This window comes from Canis lupus, chromosome 27 (genome assembly GCF_003254725.2).
Source record: "Canis lupus dingo isolate Sandy chromosome 27, ASM325472v2, whole genome shotgun sequence".
In the NCBI taxonomy this organism is placed as follows: domain Eukaryota; kingdom Metazoa; phylum Chordata; class Mammalia; order Carnivora; family Canidae; genus Canis; species Canis lupus.
In genome coordinates, this window is record NC_064269.1 from 31,409,004 (window position 1) to 31,423,275 (window position 14,272).

General features: G+C 38.6%; 1 protein-coding gene across 3 annotated transcripts in view; it reads right to left on the reverse strand.

The window, feature by feature from the left end:
* PTPRO (protein tyrosine phosphatase receptor type O) overlaps positions 1-14,272 on the reverse strand; it is a 241,875-nt gene that overhangs the window by 107,147 nt on the left and 120,456 nt on the right. For all 3 annotated transcript variants that reach the window (XM_035706991.2, XM_025455202.3, XM_025455201.3), the window contains exon 2: positions 1,276-1,549. In XM_035706991.2, the coding sequence (XP_035562884.2) occupies positions 1,276-1,549 (274 nt within the window). The remainder of the gene's footprint in view (positions 1-1,275; positions 1,550-14,272) is intronic.

Sequence of the window (14,272 nt, forward strand, 5' to 3'; positions counted from 1 at the left end):
AAGATGAGTTAAGGCAGATTTTCTAATTTAAAGGAATTATATTACAGCCATCAAACACCTAGATCTGCTACCTTGGACCTATTAACTCCCAATTCACCTTTCTCTGCAACTTGTTTAAAACAGTGTTTTAGAACAGGCAGGTTCTTCCTTTAATTCTACTAGGTCCTAGATTTGTTCATTATATCTGTAAACCTTGAAGGTCTTGGGTTTGTCATTCCATTCCTAATTTTTAGGATTTGATACTGATTCTGGGACTCTGCCAAAGGAAACTTTAATTAATTTTTGACAGACATACTAAAAACATGTCTTCCAGCTTGATTCTCAGTTCTTGCTTCTGATGTTTCTCTTTCCTTTTATCCCAAGAGAACAATATCACTGTCTTTTTCCTTAATTGTGGTGAAAATGATTGCATATAACTGGTATTTAGAAAATCGCAGCCACTGGCAAATTTACACTGAAGAACAATAAACAAAAAGAACTTCACTGAGCCATTAAATTGCTTCAGTGGTAAACTCTACCATCTTATAGATAATAGTTTTTCTTCTAACACATACTTCAACATATGCGGTAGAGTTGCATATCTTACTTTGAGATTAGGTATTAAAGTCCCAGAGAGAAAAGTGAAAATCACCTATAGTTAAAATTACTCCTAAAAATTCCTAATATCAGCATCAATACTTTAAGATATCAACTACTGAAGGTTAAAATGCCAATGATTTGTTTTTTTCTTGGTATTTTTTCTTGGGCAGCGGAAGCCATGGTTATTTGGCAGGTGAGGTCAAGAATAGAAACTGATAACTAATATCTTTTATTTTCTCTTAGCTAAAAATGCACAATTAATTTTGAGCAGGCTAAATTTGAATAAATTCACTGTCTCAAAACCCAAATTGCTTAATAAGAGATTATGGGCTATGGAAAAAAAATAGCTTAGTTATGATAATACTATTAAGTTATATAGCAAAAAAACTACATGGTCCAATCATGAATCTAAAATTAATATTCAGTAGGAAAATATACTACCTCACTGAGGTTTACTTTTTTTATTTTTTTATTTTTTTGGTTTAAAACAGATTTTTCCTTTAACTACAGATAACTGTTAAACATTATCAAATGCTGGCAAGACACTGTGTTCTCAACATAAAGCAGAATTTTGAATTTATGTCAATCGACTTTAAGGTGACTGATCTTGCCATTCTGGGCTGACTTTCAGTGAGAGACCCATGAGAACATACCCAAAAAAGAGACACAGAGGACAATATTACAAACGATTCTTACTTGTTAACACAGTGATTGATCTGGATGGCTTGGTAACCACATTTCCATTTACCACTACCAGAGTGATTATGTAATAAAGGCCATGATAATTAGCCTTAAAGGTAACAGGAGGAGGCAAAGTGCTGTTGAATTCCTCAAATTCGAAGAAGTAATTTTTTGATTCCCCAGTTATCTTCACAACATACACAGATGATGGGCTCATGACATCTGAAGCTTCTAAAGAGACAACGATGTTATTATCGTCTTGAACAGTTACATGGAATGTTGTGGCATTCTGTTTAAGAAAAGAGAAAAAAAAAGGAAATGAGGGTCAAACTGAGATAATTAGCAATAAAATTATGCTAAGCTAACTTTTCCAAAACTAATGTTTGTGATAAGCATCACATGGGTATTTTAGTGTTCAAGGAAAAGCAGAAAGAGAAAGATCAACCCCCTTATGACCTTATGATCTTCTCAAGCTATTACTTTTGGTTCTTCTCCATTGAAAAGCTGCCACCAGGTTCATGGATTGTGTCATGTAACCAACACAAAATAAGCACTGTGGAAATGAGTAAAGAATGAATGAATGAAAATCAGTTTGGCTCTTAACTTCCAGAGAAGTCTTGGTTTCAGCTATGCTGGAGAAACTATATGGATGGAACACTCTATTTTACTTTGGAAGGAGTAATGCGGTGGGAGTCCTAGGAGAATTCTAGAAGAATGTCAAGGCAGTTATTTCCTCTCTCACTTTTCACCTGTTAGTTCTGGAAAAAAAAAAAAAAAGTCAGGACTGAGAATCCTGAGATACTCATTTTCATTAAAGGTTAGCCAATCCTTAATAAGAGAGGCTAACATGCTCTTTGAAGAGGGAACCAGACTGAGGATCACTGCCATCTTTGGAAAAGGCAGCGGCTAGAGGAATGAAAACTCCTCTAAGTGTCTAGATAAATGTTTATAGATGGTATCTGAAAAATCATTGTGTGGTTTAAATATTCCTTTCTGACTCTTCCCCATACTGTACAAGCAGAATAGTCCTTCTGCTCTCTTGTTTCACACAAGACTCATATATTTTGTATCATTGCTGCTTTGTTTTTAATTCATTTTCTGGGTATGCGGGGTTCAGGGAAATTATTTCACTGCTCTGAGCCTCAGATTTCTCTTCTGTGAAAGTGGGACAGAACAATGGCTAAAACTTGTTTAGTACTTGCCAGGATCCAGATACAAAGCTAGGTAGCCTATGAATACAGTCATCTCATTTAATATTCAAAATGACCTGATAGGTTATGTTTTTTTTTCAAAGTCAGTTTGTAGTTAAGAAAACTGAGGCTCAAAAGGATTGAGTCACTCACCCGAGATCACGCATCTAGTTTGCATTCTTAACCATTGAACTTACAGGAGTCCCCAAACTGAGATCCATTATTCCACGTCTGTTTGTCTTTCCCTCTTGACTTGTTTTCCTTACACTGAGTCTGACACACAGAATACAACTGGTAAGTCTCTGTTAAGTAAATGAAAGAATTGCTGATGTGGACATTTGCCTCTTAGAATTAACCTAATGATAGCTCACATGTTGTCAGTAGCCAAATACAGTACATATTAGTATCCTAAAGGAGGCTAACATGTTCCTAAAAATGTACTGATTTTTTTCTTATTGTTTTAGAAATCTAGTTTTTACAGGTCCTAGTATTTGTAGAATATCTGGCCATTAACAGAAATTTAATTCTGTTAACATTTAGTAGACTTAATTGTGTTCATGATATTCTAACCATACTAGACCCTAAGTTCTTTAGGAGGAGGGACTGTATCTTATTTCTAGCTGCATCTCTAGCTCCAGGACCACTTCTGGCATATGTAAGGTGCTCTGTGATCTGGATAGTCCTGAGCAGATCTCTATAATACAGATCAGTCTGTAAGAATTGACTTTTAAAATATCCTTCTATCCACATTATATCTCATCGTCGGACACATGGGGGTAGGTTTCTAAAACTGTGTACTTTTGGAAAACAAAACAAACATACAAAAAATGTGACCCACTCATATTGCCAGGGATCCAGGTGGAATCGTAAGGCTAAACCAAGCCTCCTATATCCAATAACATCAACTCTGGCTTGTATTCATTATTGGTTGCAGAAACTGATTCACTATCTTAGAAAACAGTAAGTTTACAAACATTAGGTTCAGAATTAATTAAGAACGTTTTGCTCTATGTTTTAGTAGCAAACAACAAAATTTTGTGATAATGAAAAGTGGGATACATAGACTCAATTTTCCAAAGTGTTTAAGAAATATATATCTAATGGGTCATGATGCTTCTTAGACAGCGCAGTCTTCCAGGGAGAGGGACTAATCTTCCAAAATCTAACGACAGCTTTGGGGATGATTGTATCAGCCATGAAAATAAGCATTGGCCCATGTGCTCCCCAGTCGCCAAAAATAAATCAGGGTAGGCTAATCAGATTCAGTCAGTGGGACTAATGAGAATAAGGCAGCAGGCCAAGTGAGTCTAGGCAGTGAGCCTAAAGAAATGTCATCATGCTATTTCTTTTCTGTCCTCTGTGCTTCAGCTTTTCCTGGAATCTATAGTCAGGAGAAGATTCTGAATGTATGCTGCAGGTATGTAATCCCTGCTGAGATGTACAGCAAGTAGGAAGAGTTAAAAGTTAGAGAAATGGATAAACTTTGGCAAGGTCAGCCTTGATTTATTTGGTGGATAGAGAAATATTTAAGACTTTTTTTTTGAATCTGGGTAATAGTATTGCTTGACTGTGCGATGAAAATATTTTTACTGAAATTTCCTTTGCATACTAAAATTTAATATAAAAATTTCTCCGCTTCAACACCCTCATTTCACACTTGAAAGAGCAGCGGTGCAAATGTCACACAAGCTAATTGATGTCAGAACAAGGTCTAGGATCCACAGATCCTTATGTCTCCTGGTATTTCTCTTTCCTGAACTAGAGGTAAGCTGCTTAAGGCAGCAAAGGGGGCATGGGTGCTTGGCTTTAGCAAGGAACAGGGAGCCCGGGAGCCTACCCTATGGCCAGTCCTATGGGATAGAAGCTACTGGACGAAGACAGAGTGGGCAGCACTAAAGAGGAGAAAAATGCAGGATGAGTCCCTGGAATGTGGGACAAAGAGAGAAATGGCCTCAGATCTGTTCCAGTCTGACATCGTAGGCAGTCTTCCAGCATCTCTGACAAACACAGCAACTGTTATCTATTGATCCCCTAATCTAGACCAGGCTTTGCACTTGGCATTTTAAATGTTTTTTCTTTTTTCCTTACAACAATTTTTAAAAATAGGTGTCTTTCTCCCCAGTTTACTTAGAGAGTTTAAATAATCTGCTTAAGAGCACAGCAACAGACTTGGAATCAGAGGGCCTGAGCTTCTATTCCTTTGTTGCAGCCTATTATCTGACAATGTGGAAAAACTTAACTTCATCTGCTTAATTTCTAAAACAGGGGTGATTCCTATAACTCATGGGATTTGGGTAAGAATTAAATGGCTTTAATAAAAATGCTAATAGGATGAACCTAATAAATATTAGTTGTATTTCAAAGGTTCTTATGTTTTAGTGAAGTTTTCAATCCCTCAATGACCTGTCAACTATATATGTTCTATAAGCATTCATTGAACTAACCTCACAACTCTAAGGAATTCTGTGATCATGGTCACTTGATGTTATATTCACATTGGAGAGCTACCCATTTTATCAACTCAAAAACAAATAAACATTAGCTGAGCGCCAACTTTGTGTCAGGTATCTTGCTGGGTATTGGTGATAGGATCTGAGTAAGACAGGGGACTTGAACCCCTGGAGCTCAGACTCTACTCAGAGACTCACCCAAATGCATCATTAAGATACTATGTGAGTGTTAGAGACTTTGAAAAGCTGTCTGTTTGATGCTGTTTTTTTCTGCCTATCTGGGACCCATCTTTGATTATATCTTCTTATTTTGGAGCACTGCTTCTTTCCCACCATCAAGCTAATAAGGAGTCCCATGGGAGTTGCTAATGGTAGTGAGCTACTCCCAGATCAGAGCAGGAGGTACCTTGGCTCAGTCTGGGTGAATCATAGTGCCCCGTTCTCCCTTCATGGAGACAGCCATAAGGATGCTCCTGAGGATTGAGCCAGCCTACTAGAATGCTTTGTCTAAAATTTTATACTGGAATTAGTGGGAAGGAACTTTTTCTCCTCTGGTTCCAACTATTTATGGATGCAAATCTGGAGAAGTCAGTGTCTATAATTTCTGCCCCATGAAGACAGTTGCTTGAGGGAGAATCCCTGATACAGTCTGAGGTCCTCGTCCTGTCATCCTAAGGCCCAGCCCCTGTGGAGTCTGATGACCTGAGTGAATAAATACCAGTTTATAGTTTAAGTCGGGTAAGCTGGACTTCCAAAATTGACAGTCAAAGATTCTGGTCAATACCAGAGAATTGTTCAGTGTTTTCGATGTTTAGAGAAGAAAGCAAGTAATTACGCTTCTGCAATGGGTATGAGGGAAAGTTTCAAAGTAGAAGTGATGCCTGAAAGATGCTCAGGAGTTTCCCAGGAGAACAAAAGTCAGAGAGCCATCTGGAGAAATGGGAGAAGAGCCCACTGTCCTCAGGAGTGGGTAGATCAAGGTAAGACTTCCAGGGAGGATGGTTGACAGCCCAGTCCAAGATGTGAACTGGGGTATTCCTTAGGCCAAAAGAAATCATGATCTATTTTAATGCAGAAAAGTGACATAATTATATCACAGTTTACAAATACCAATATAATTAGGAACATGGACCTGTATAGTTAGGAATTGCCTGACTTGGCCCACCTAAGGCCAGTAGACTATAAGAAGGCCATTGCAACCACTCAGGTAAGACCTGATAAAAGTCTAAGCAAATGGTGGCTACACCAAATCTGCTTGTGTGACATGCATTTAGAACATTATTAATGCTCCAGCAGGCAACCCAATCAATGATTAGACTTATTAGAGGGCATTTTAGAAGGAACAATTAGAAAATTCTGCTGTGCTAAGGTTACCACATAAGATATAATGGGATGCTCAATTCTTTTAAATAGTACTATCAATGGTGTCTGGTGCTTATATAGCATTTATGGCCATATTTCTCTGCAGACACTATGTAATTCATCCACTTAGCCTCCTGTCCAGTGGCAGGAAAACTTTTTCAGTATGATCTTTTTTTTTTTTTTTTTTTTTTCATTTCAGTTCCTTCAGGAAGATCAAGTTCCCAGAGCTGTCTGGACAGGGCAGAGCTTCTCCTGACACTTTCTCAGAATTATTCACAGCTCTCTTTCAGAAAATGTCAGAATAGAATTTGGATGTTGATCTTGGGGGCTAGGGATGGACTTCCCCTCATTTCCCATGATATACGCAATTGTCAGCTATGTCTTGAGCAGCCAGCGTATATCAGGGACTATGTGGGACACTGCGGGGGCCACTCTACTTAGGAGGAAAGAGGGACACTGGTATTATGTGCCTTTGTCCTTCCTAACATTGTGTCTGACCAATAATAGTAACAATGAGGATAACAAGGAGGATGCTCTCGCAGTAAAGGACACCAACTTCCATAGTGCTCATTAAGTGCTGCCAGACACTGCTTTGAAGCTCATCCAGCAAGCTGTTGATACATGCTTGCTGAATGAATGTAGTTATACTCTACTGTGTAATACCTCCCGATGTGTGTCTTAAATGTATCATTTCAGGTAGAGCATGTAGTGTCTTTCTCCATGCCTGGGTCCACATTCAGGACAGGTCAACTTTCCATGTTTTACGTGCCTAGATACATTTACTTCTGTTTTTATAATTTCATAATACAGAGTCATCTTCTCTTTTGCCTCTTTTTGGTAAAGGAGTCCAAACTTGCATGTCAGGCAGGTCATACACATGTGAGAAGTGGTCTAGTATAATAGGATTGATTGATGAAATCGTTAGCAAATGGGAGGATGCATACATTACCTAAAACCATCATTAAAAAGCACAATTGTAACAAAATAAAAGTACGCTGGCCAAAGAAAACACATTTGCAGTCCAGTCTCAGCCCAGAGGCTGCCAGATTATAGCACTTGAATTTGTCGCACTGCCATTTCTTTGGTCAAACACCTTATCTTTGGACCTTCACCTTCTGATCAAACTCTTTTCTCTGCCCAGCTAGAATGCAGAAATGATAACTAAAGTCTCTTACCCACTATGCATTCATTTAAAATAAATGCAGATGGCATTTCCTTATCAAGTTACCTATCGTGTGTGTGTGTGTGTGTGTCTGTGTGTTAATGGTATTTGATTATATATATTAATGCAGAATTATTTCCTGATTTCTTTTTTTTAAGATTTTATTTATTTATTCATACACACACACACACACACACACACAGAGAGAGAGAGAGAGAGAGAGAGGCAGAGACACAGGTAGAGGGAGAAGCAGGCTCTATGCAGGGTGCCCTATGTGGGACTCGATCCTGGGTCTCCAGGATCAGGCCCTGGGCTGAAGGCAGTGCTAGACCACTGAGCCACCTGGGCTGCACTATTTCCTGATTTCTAATGCAGACTTGCAGTAGAAGCTCTGCAGAACTCTTAATTCTGAAGATTAAACAAAACATGCTTAAGAAAAAAATTTAACCTGGCATTTTTAAGTAGAGAGAAACGTACTGAAGTTTGCTGAAGAGATGTGCCAAAATTCCAAGTGCTATTTAGGAAAATAATAATAGCCATATATCACATTTTATATTTTACAAAGCACTTTCAAACCCATTTTCTCATTTGATCCTCAAAACATCCCATTAAGTTATTATCTCACTTCATGGATGCAAACACTGAGGTACAAAGAAATTAAATGGGTTTCTCAAGGCTACTCTATGATGATGTGGAGGAACTGGCACTGAAGGCAATTCTTTAACTGCAAACTTTATGACTCTACTATGCTGCTATTTGCGGAGTCTCTCATGCTACTTTTCATATCTGTATTTAGTTGGTGGTGAACTCCTTCAGCATGAACCATGACTTACTCCTCTAGGTTATGATTGATAGATACTCCAAAAGGGTGGTATCACTAAAAAAGGCAATTTTGAGATAGAAAAAAATTCTGGGGCTCGTGGGTGGCTCAGTTGTTTAAGCATCTGACTCTTGGTTTCAGCTCAGGTGGTGATCCCAATGTCCTCGAACTGAACTGGGGAGCCCATGCTCAGCAGGGAGTCTGATTGAGCTCCTTTCTCCCCCTCTCCCTCTGCCCCACCCCTTGCTCTTGCTTTCTCTAAAAAAAGAAAGAAAGAAAGAAAGAAAGAAAGAAAGAAAGAAAGAAAGAAAGAAAGAAAGAAAGAAAAGAAGGAAGTTCTGGAGACAGGCAAATCTGGGTGCAAATCTTACTTAAGTGATACTCTCATTTTGATTCTTCAAGGGAGATGAAGGGCAATACTTTACAAACAAATTTTGTTGCACCAGATAAATTATGGAAACACTAAAATGACTAGGTTTTTGAGGGGATTATAATGAGGCTGTGTGTACATTACTTAACCCAGTGCCTGATATGTAATAGATTCTCCGAACACAATAACTGATTGCTACTACAAAATTTATGGACTATGTTTCCACCGTGATTTTCTTTGGGACATGTACATTTTCGAAGTCCTATCTTGTTAGGACACTGACACCATGATTCACATATGGTTCAGTAGCTATCCTGTCTTTCAGTCTATTTATCCAGTCTATTTACTAATACTGATTAGTATTACCCCTTTATGTGGCATCATGAACAAGAACAGCCAGTATTCCTTTTTCTATTATGCTTGTGTACGACAGCCTGAGCTGCCCTATTTGACTGAGGGTTACCATGGGAACAGTTTCCAGGACCTACTGTGCTGAGTAGTTTAGAGACCTGGAAGCTGTCCCTGGCTGATGATTGACTCAGGAGGAGGTGGGTCCATAATCCAGGAAGCCACAAAATACATTTGTTTTCAACAGTTCAATGATCAGGCCACTTCTAAAAATACACAACATTCTTCTGGCTTAATGTGTTATGAAAAATAGGGGTTCCTGGAAGGTCAATTTTGTCTGTGAAATAAGTGTTATTTTCATAATATCAAGCACTCACAAATACAGTTTTGCTTGAATTTTTTATTCCCCAAATCTGTTTTCCGTCCCTTCCAGTATTTATAGTTTTAAAATAGTTTTACCTCAGAAAGATGCTTAGGAAAATGTAACTGAAAGATAATTTACTGAAAGATAATGTGGAAGATGATGGTGCTAATCATTTATTTTAGAATGGATGAGTTCAGTCAAATTTCCCTACAGGCATGGAGTATCTCTCCAACTGTGACACCAGTTAATTAAATCCTGATGATAGCTAACAGAGAGGGCAGTCTAGTTACCAAACATGTAGTTCACAGCATATTTAGGTGTGACCCTCATGACCTTTTGTAAGCATTGACCTTTAACTCCCTTGAGTTGTTAACATCCTCAGCAACAGAACTACCAGACCTTCAATACACAGTTTCTTTAAAAAAAAAAAAAAAAAACTTTATTTATTTATTCATGAGAGACACAGAGAGAGAGAGGCAGAGATACAGGCAGAGAGAGAAGCAGGTTCCATGCAAGGAGCCTGATATGGGACTTGATCCTGGGACCCCAGACCATGACCTGAGCTGAAGGCAGACGCTTAACTGCTGAGCCACCCAAGTGTCCCAATACACATAATTTCTTATGCCCTCCATCATCACTGAGATTTTATGGTTTTCCTAGAAGACCTATTTCTCTCTGCCAGATAAATTAAAGCCCAGAAATTAAGGGAGATGAAGTGCAATACTTTACATACAAACTTTGTTCAATGTTTACCTTCATGTAATTAAAAAAAATTATGTGCTTACTGTATGCTTAGTGCTAAGGGATATAAAGTTGAGAAAAGAAATTTGGTCACTGTTCTGATGGTCTTTGGAGTTTATAGCAAGAGAGAGGAAATCACCACTTTATTTTTTTAAGATTTTTTTAAAGATTTTTAAAAAATGTTATTTATTCATGAGACACACACACACACACACACACACACACACACACACACACAGAGAGAGAGAGAGAGAGAGAGAGAGAGAGAGAGAGAGAGGCAGAGACACAGGCAGAAGGAGAAGCAGGCTCCATGCAGGGATGTGGAACTCGATCCCGGGTCTCCAGGATCATGTCCTGGGCTGAAGGTGGCGCTAAATTGCTGAACCACCTGGGCTGTCCAACTACACCACTTTAAATAATGAAATAATTACAAGTGTAAGAGGCATTGTTAAGAAGACCTCAGCAGGAGGATCTATCCTGGAGGAAGTAAGAGTCTATACATGTAAGTACAGCCATCAGTTAGACTTAGCTTGATGAGGAGCTGGAGAAAGAAGAAGATCTCTGAGGAATAATGTATATGAGACGTGGGGGCTGGAGAAAGCACAATTTGTATTTGAAAAACCAGAATAACATCAAAATGGTCAATACTGAAGACTGGATCATGGGATTCTTTGCTGGTCCTTCCAAAAAAGTTGAGCTTTATGCTAAAGGCAATGGGAAGCCACTTATGGATTACTGGGGACATGAAATGATCAGATTTGCATCTGTAATAGAAGTAAGATCTTATCTTAATTGTTGCCTCTTGAAATCCTATTGGAGGAACTTTTTTTTTTTTTTTTTTTTTTTTTATTGGTGTTCAATTTACTAACATACAGAATAACACCCAGTGCCCGTCACCCATTCACTCCCACCCCCCGCCCTCCTCCCCTTCTACCACCCCTAGTTCGTTTCCCAGAGTTAGCAGTCTTTACGTTCTGTCTCCCTTTCTGATATTTCCCACACATTTCTTCTCCCTTCTCTTATATTCCCTTTGACTATTATTTATATTCCCCAAATGAATGAGAACATATAATGTTTGTCCTTCTCCGACTGACTTACTTCACTCAGCATAATACCCTCCAGTTCCATCCACATTGAAGCAAATCGTGGGTATTTGTCATTTCTAATAGCTGAGTAATATTCCATTGTACACATAAACCACATCTTCTTTATCCATTCATCTTTCGATGGACACTGAGGCTCCTTCCACAGTTTGGCTATTGTGGACATTGCTGCTAGAAACATCGGGGTGCACGTGTCCTGGCGTTTCATTGCATCTGTGTCTTTGGGGTAAATCCCCAACAGTGCAATTGCTGGGTCGTACGGCAGGTCTATTTTTAACTGTTTGAGGAACCTCCACACAGTTTTCCAGAGTGGCTGCACCAGTTCACATTCCCACCAACAGTGCAGGAGGGCTCCCCTTTCTCCACATCCTCTCCAACATTTGTGGTTTCCTGCCTTGTTAATTTTCCCCATTCTCACTGGTCTGAGGTGGTATCTCATTGTGGTTTTGATTTGTATTTCCCTGATGGCAAGTGATGCAGAGCATTTTCTCATGTGCATGTTGGCCATGTCTATGTCTTCCTCTGTGAGATTTCTGTTCATGTCTTTTGCCCATTTCATGATTGGATTGTTTGTTTCTTTGGTGTTGAGTTTAATAAGTTCTTTATAGATCTTGGAAACTAGCCCTTTATCTGATATGTCATTTGCAAATATCTTCTCCCATTCTGTAGGTTGTCTTTGAGTTTTGTTGACTGTATCCTTTGCTGTGCAAAAGCTTCTTATCTTGATGAAGTCCCAATAGTTCATTTTTGCTTTTGTTTCTTTCGCCTTCGTGGATGTATCTTGCAAGAAGTTACTATGGCCGAGTTCAAAAAGGGTGTTGCCTGTGTTCTTCTCTAGGATTTTGATGGAATCTTGTCTCACATTTAGATCTTTCATCCATTTTGAGTTTATCTTTGTGTATGGTGAAAGAGAGTGGTCTAGTTTCATTCTTCTGCATGTGGATGTCCAATTTTCCCAGCACCATTTATTGAAGAGACTGTCTTTCTTCCAATGGATAGTCTTTCCTCCTTTATGGAATATTAGTTGCCCATAAAGTTCAGGGTCCACTTCTGGATTCTCTATTCTGTTCCACTGATCTATGTGTCTGTTTTTGTGCCAGTACCACACTGTCTTGATGACCACAGCTTTGTAATACAACCTGAAATCTGGCATTGTGATGCCCCCAGATATGGTTTTCTTTTTTAAAATTCCCCTGGCTATTCGGGGTCTTTTCTGATTCCACAGAAATCTTAAAATAATTTGTTCTAACTCTCTGAAGAAAGTCCATGGTATTTTGATAGGGATTGCATTAAACGTGTATATTGCCCTGGGTAACATTGACATTTTCACAATATTAATTCTGCCAATCCATGAGCATGGAATATTTTTCCATCTCTTTGTGTCTTCCTCAATTTCTTTCAGAAGTGTTCTATTGGAGGAACTTTTAATGGAAAAGTGCTTATTACCTAGAGCTCATCACATCATGTACCCTCCTTAATGGCCATCACCCAATTACCCCATCCACATTGGGTATTATACGCAACTGATAAATTACTGAACACTATATCTGAAACTAATGGTGTACTATATGTTGACTGAATTTAAATAAAAAAAGGGGAAAAAAAAGAAAAGTGCTTGATAATGAACCACTTGGGATAGTAGGGAACACTCTTAACAGTGTGAGAAGAGGAATCTAGGCAAACAAACAAAAACAAGAATAAAAAAAAAAAAATCCAGTTAAACTAGCGTTTGAGTTACGAAGAAAGAATGGCTTTATTCCAGAAAGTAAGAGGGACAGATAAGAGGGAAGGGGCCAGAAAAAACAGTGAGAGAAGAGCGAGCAAGATGGTGTGATGCAGAGAGAGAGAAGGGCAATTAGCCAGTGGAAATATCCAGATGGAGGAGGTTGAAGAGCATTTTAAAGCTGGAAATGCCTAATGTTCCATTTGAAGTTAGCGTTTTAAACAGTAAACACTTATCCATCTTCCCAAATTCGAATCTTTAATAGTATTTGCGACAAACTCTTTGTGTAAGTGGGTCATTTGTGAAACTTGCTAAAGGGGCTGAGTTTCTTGTCCTTGCTTTAGGCCACAGAAGTGCTATTTGTGGAACTTGGCGCCTGGGGGAAAAGGAAGTGAGAATGCAAACATTCTCTGAATTGACAAAAATCCCAAAGCAATTTAAACTTCCATCTGAGACGTTAAGGGATTTGAGGCCAATTTCATTTAAGACTCAAGGGTGCAGGAAGCTCCTTCTGGGTATAGTATGAGAGTTCTTTGGTGAGGATAGGCAGAAGTAGGTGTGATCGAACTATATTCTAGGAGAGAAATGAAGGTGGCTAGGACCAGAGTGACGTCAGCAGAAATTTAGAGTGTATATTCCTTAGAACTCAGTGACCCAAGATTTGAGTTGGTTGTAGGCTGGTTGTGGTACTGATTTTATACACACTTATCATCATGATGATGATGATCATCTATAGGAAAGGCTGCAGGTATTAGCAGCATCAGAAGGATGATGTATATCATTCGTTCAGTTCAGTTTGATATCTAATGAGTATGAGATGCCTGTGGAAGATCCAAGTGCAAACGCCAAGTAGGTGGTAAGATACATGGATCCAGAATTCAGAAGAGATATCTGCATCAAATATTTGGGGCAGATTGTTTCACAGATGGCAGCTGGGGTCCTGGAAATCAAGGAAATACCACAGTGTGGAGATACAACTGCTACTATTAATAGAGCTTTACTTTTATTAAAATTCTACTTTGTGCTAAGAACTTTTTAGGCATTACTTTGCTTAATCTTCTTACCAACCCTCTGAAATAGATATTATTATTTGCATTTTCCAGATTAGAAATTGAGCCTCAGTAAGATTAAGTAACACCTCTAAGTTCACATGGCTTTAAAGTGGTAGGCAAGAGAATTAGATCCACATTCCTTTGATTCCAAAGTCTGTGTTACTGCCATGAGCTGCATTTCAGACTAGCCTTTACTTAATTTTTTTGCAACCAAGGTGCATGAATGTCACTTTAAGTAATCACTCATCTTTTTTTTTTTTTTTAAGATTTTATTTATTTATTTGAGAAAAAGAGAGCACCAGAGAGCACGAACAGAGAGGAGGAGCA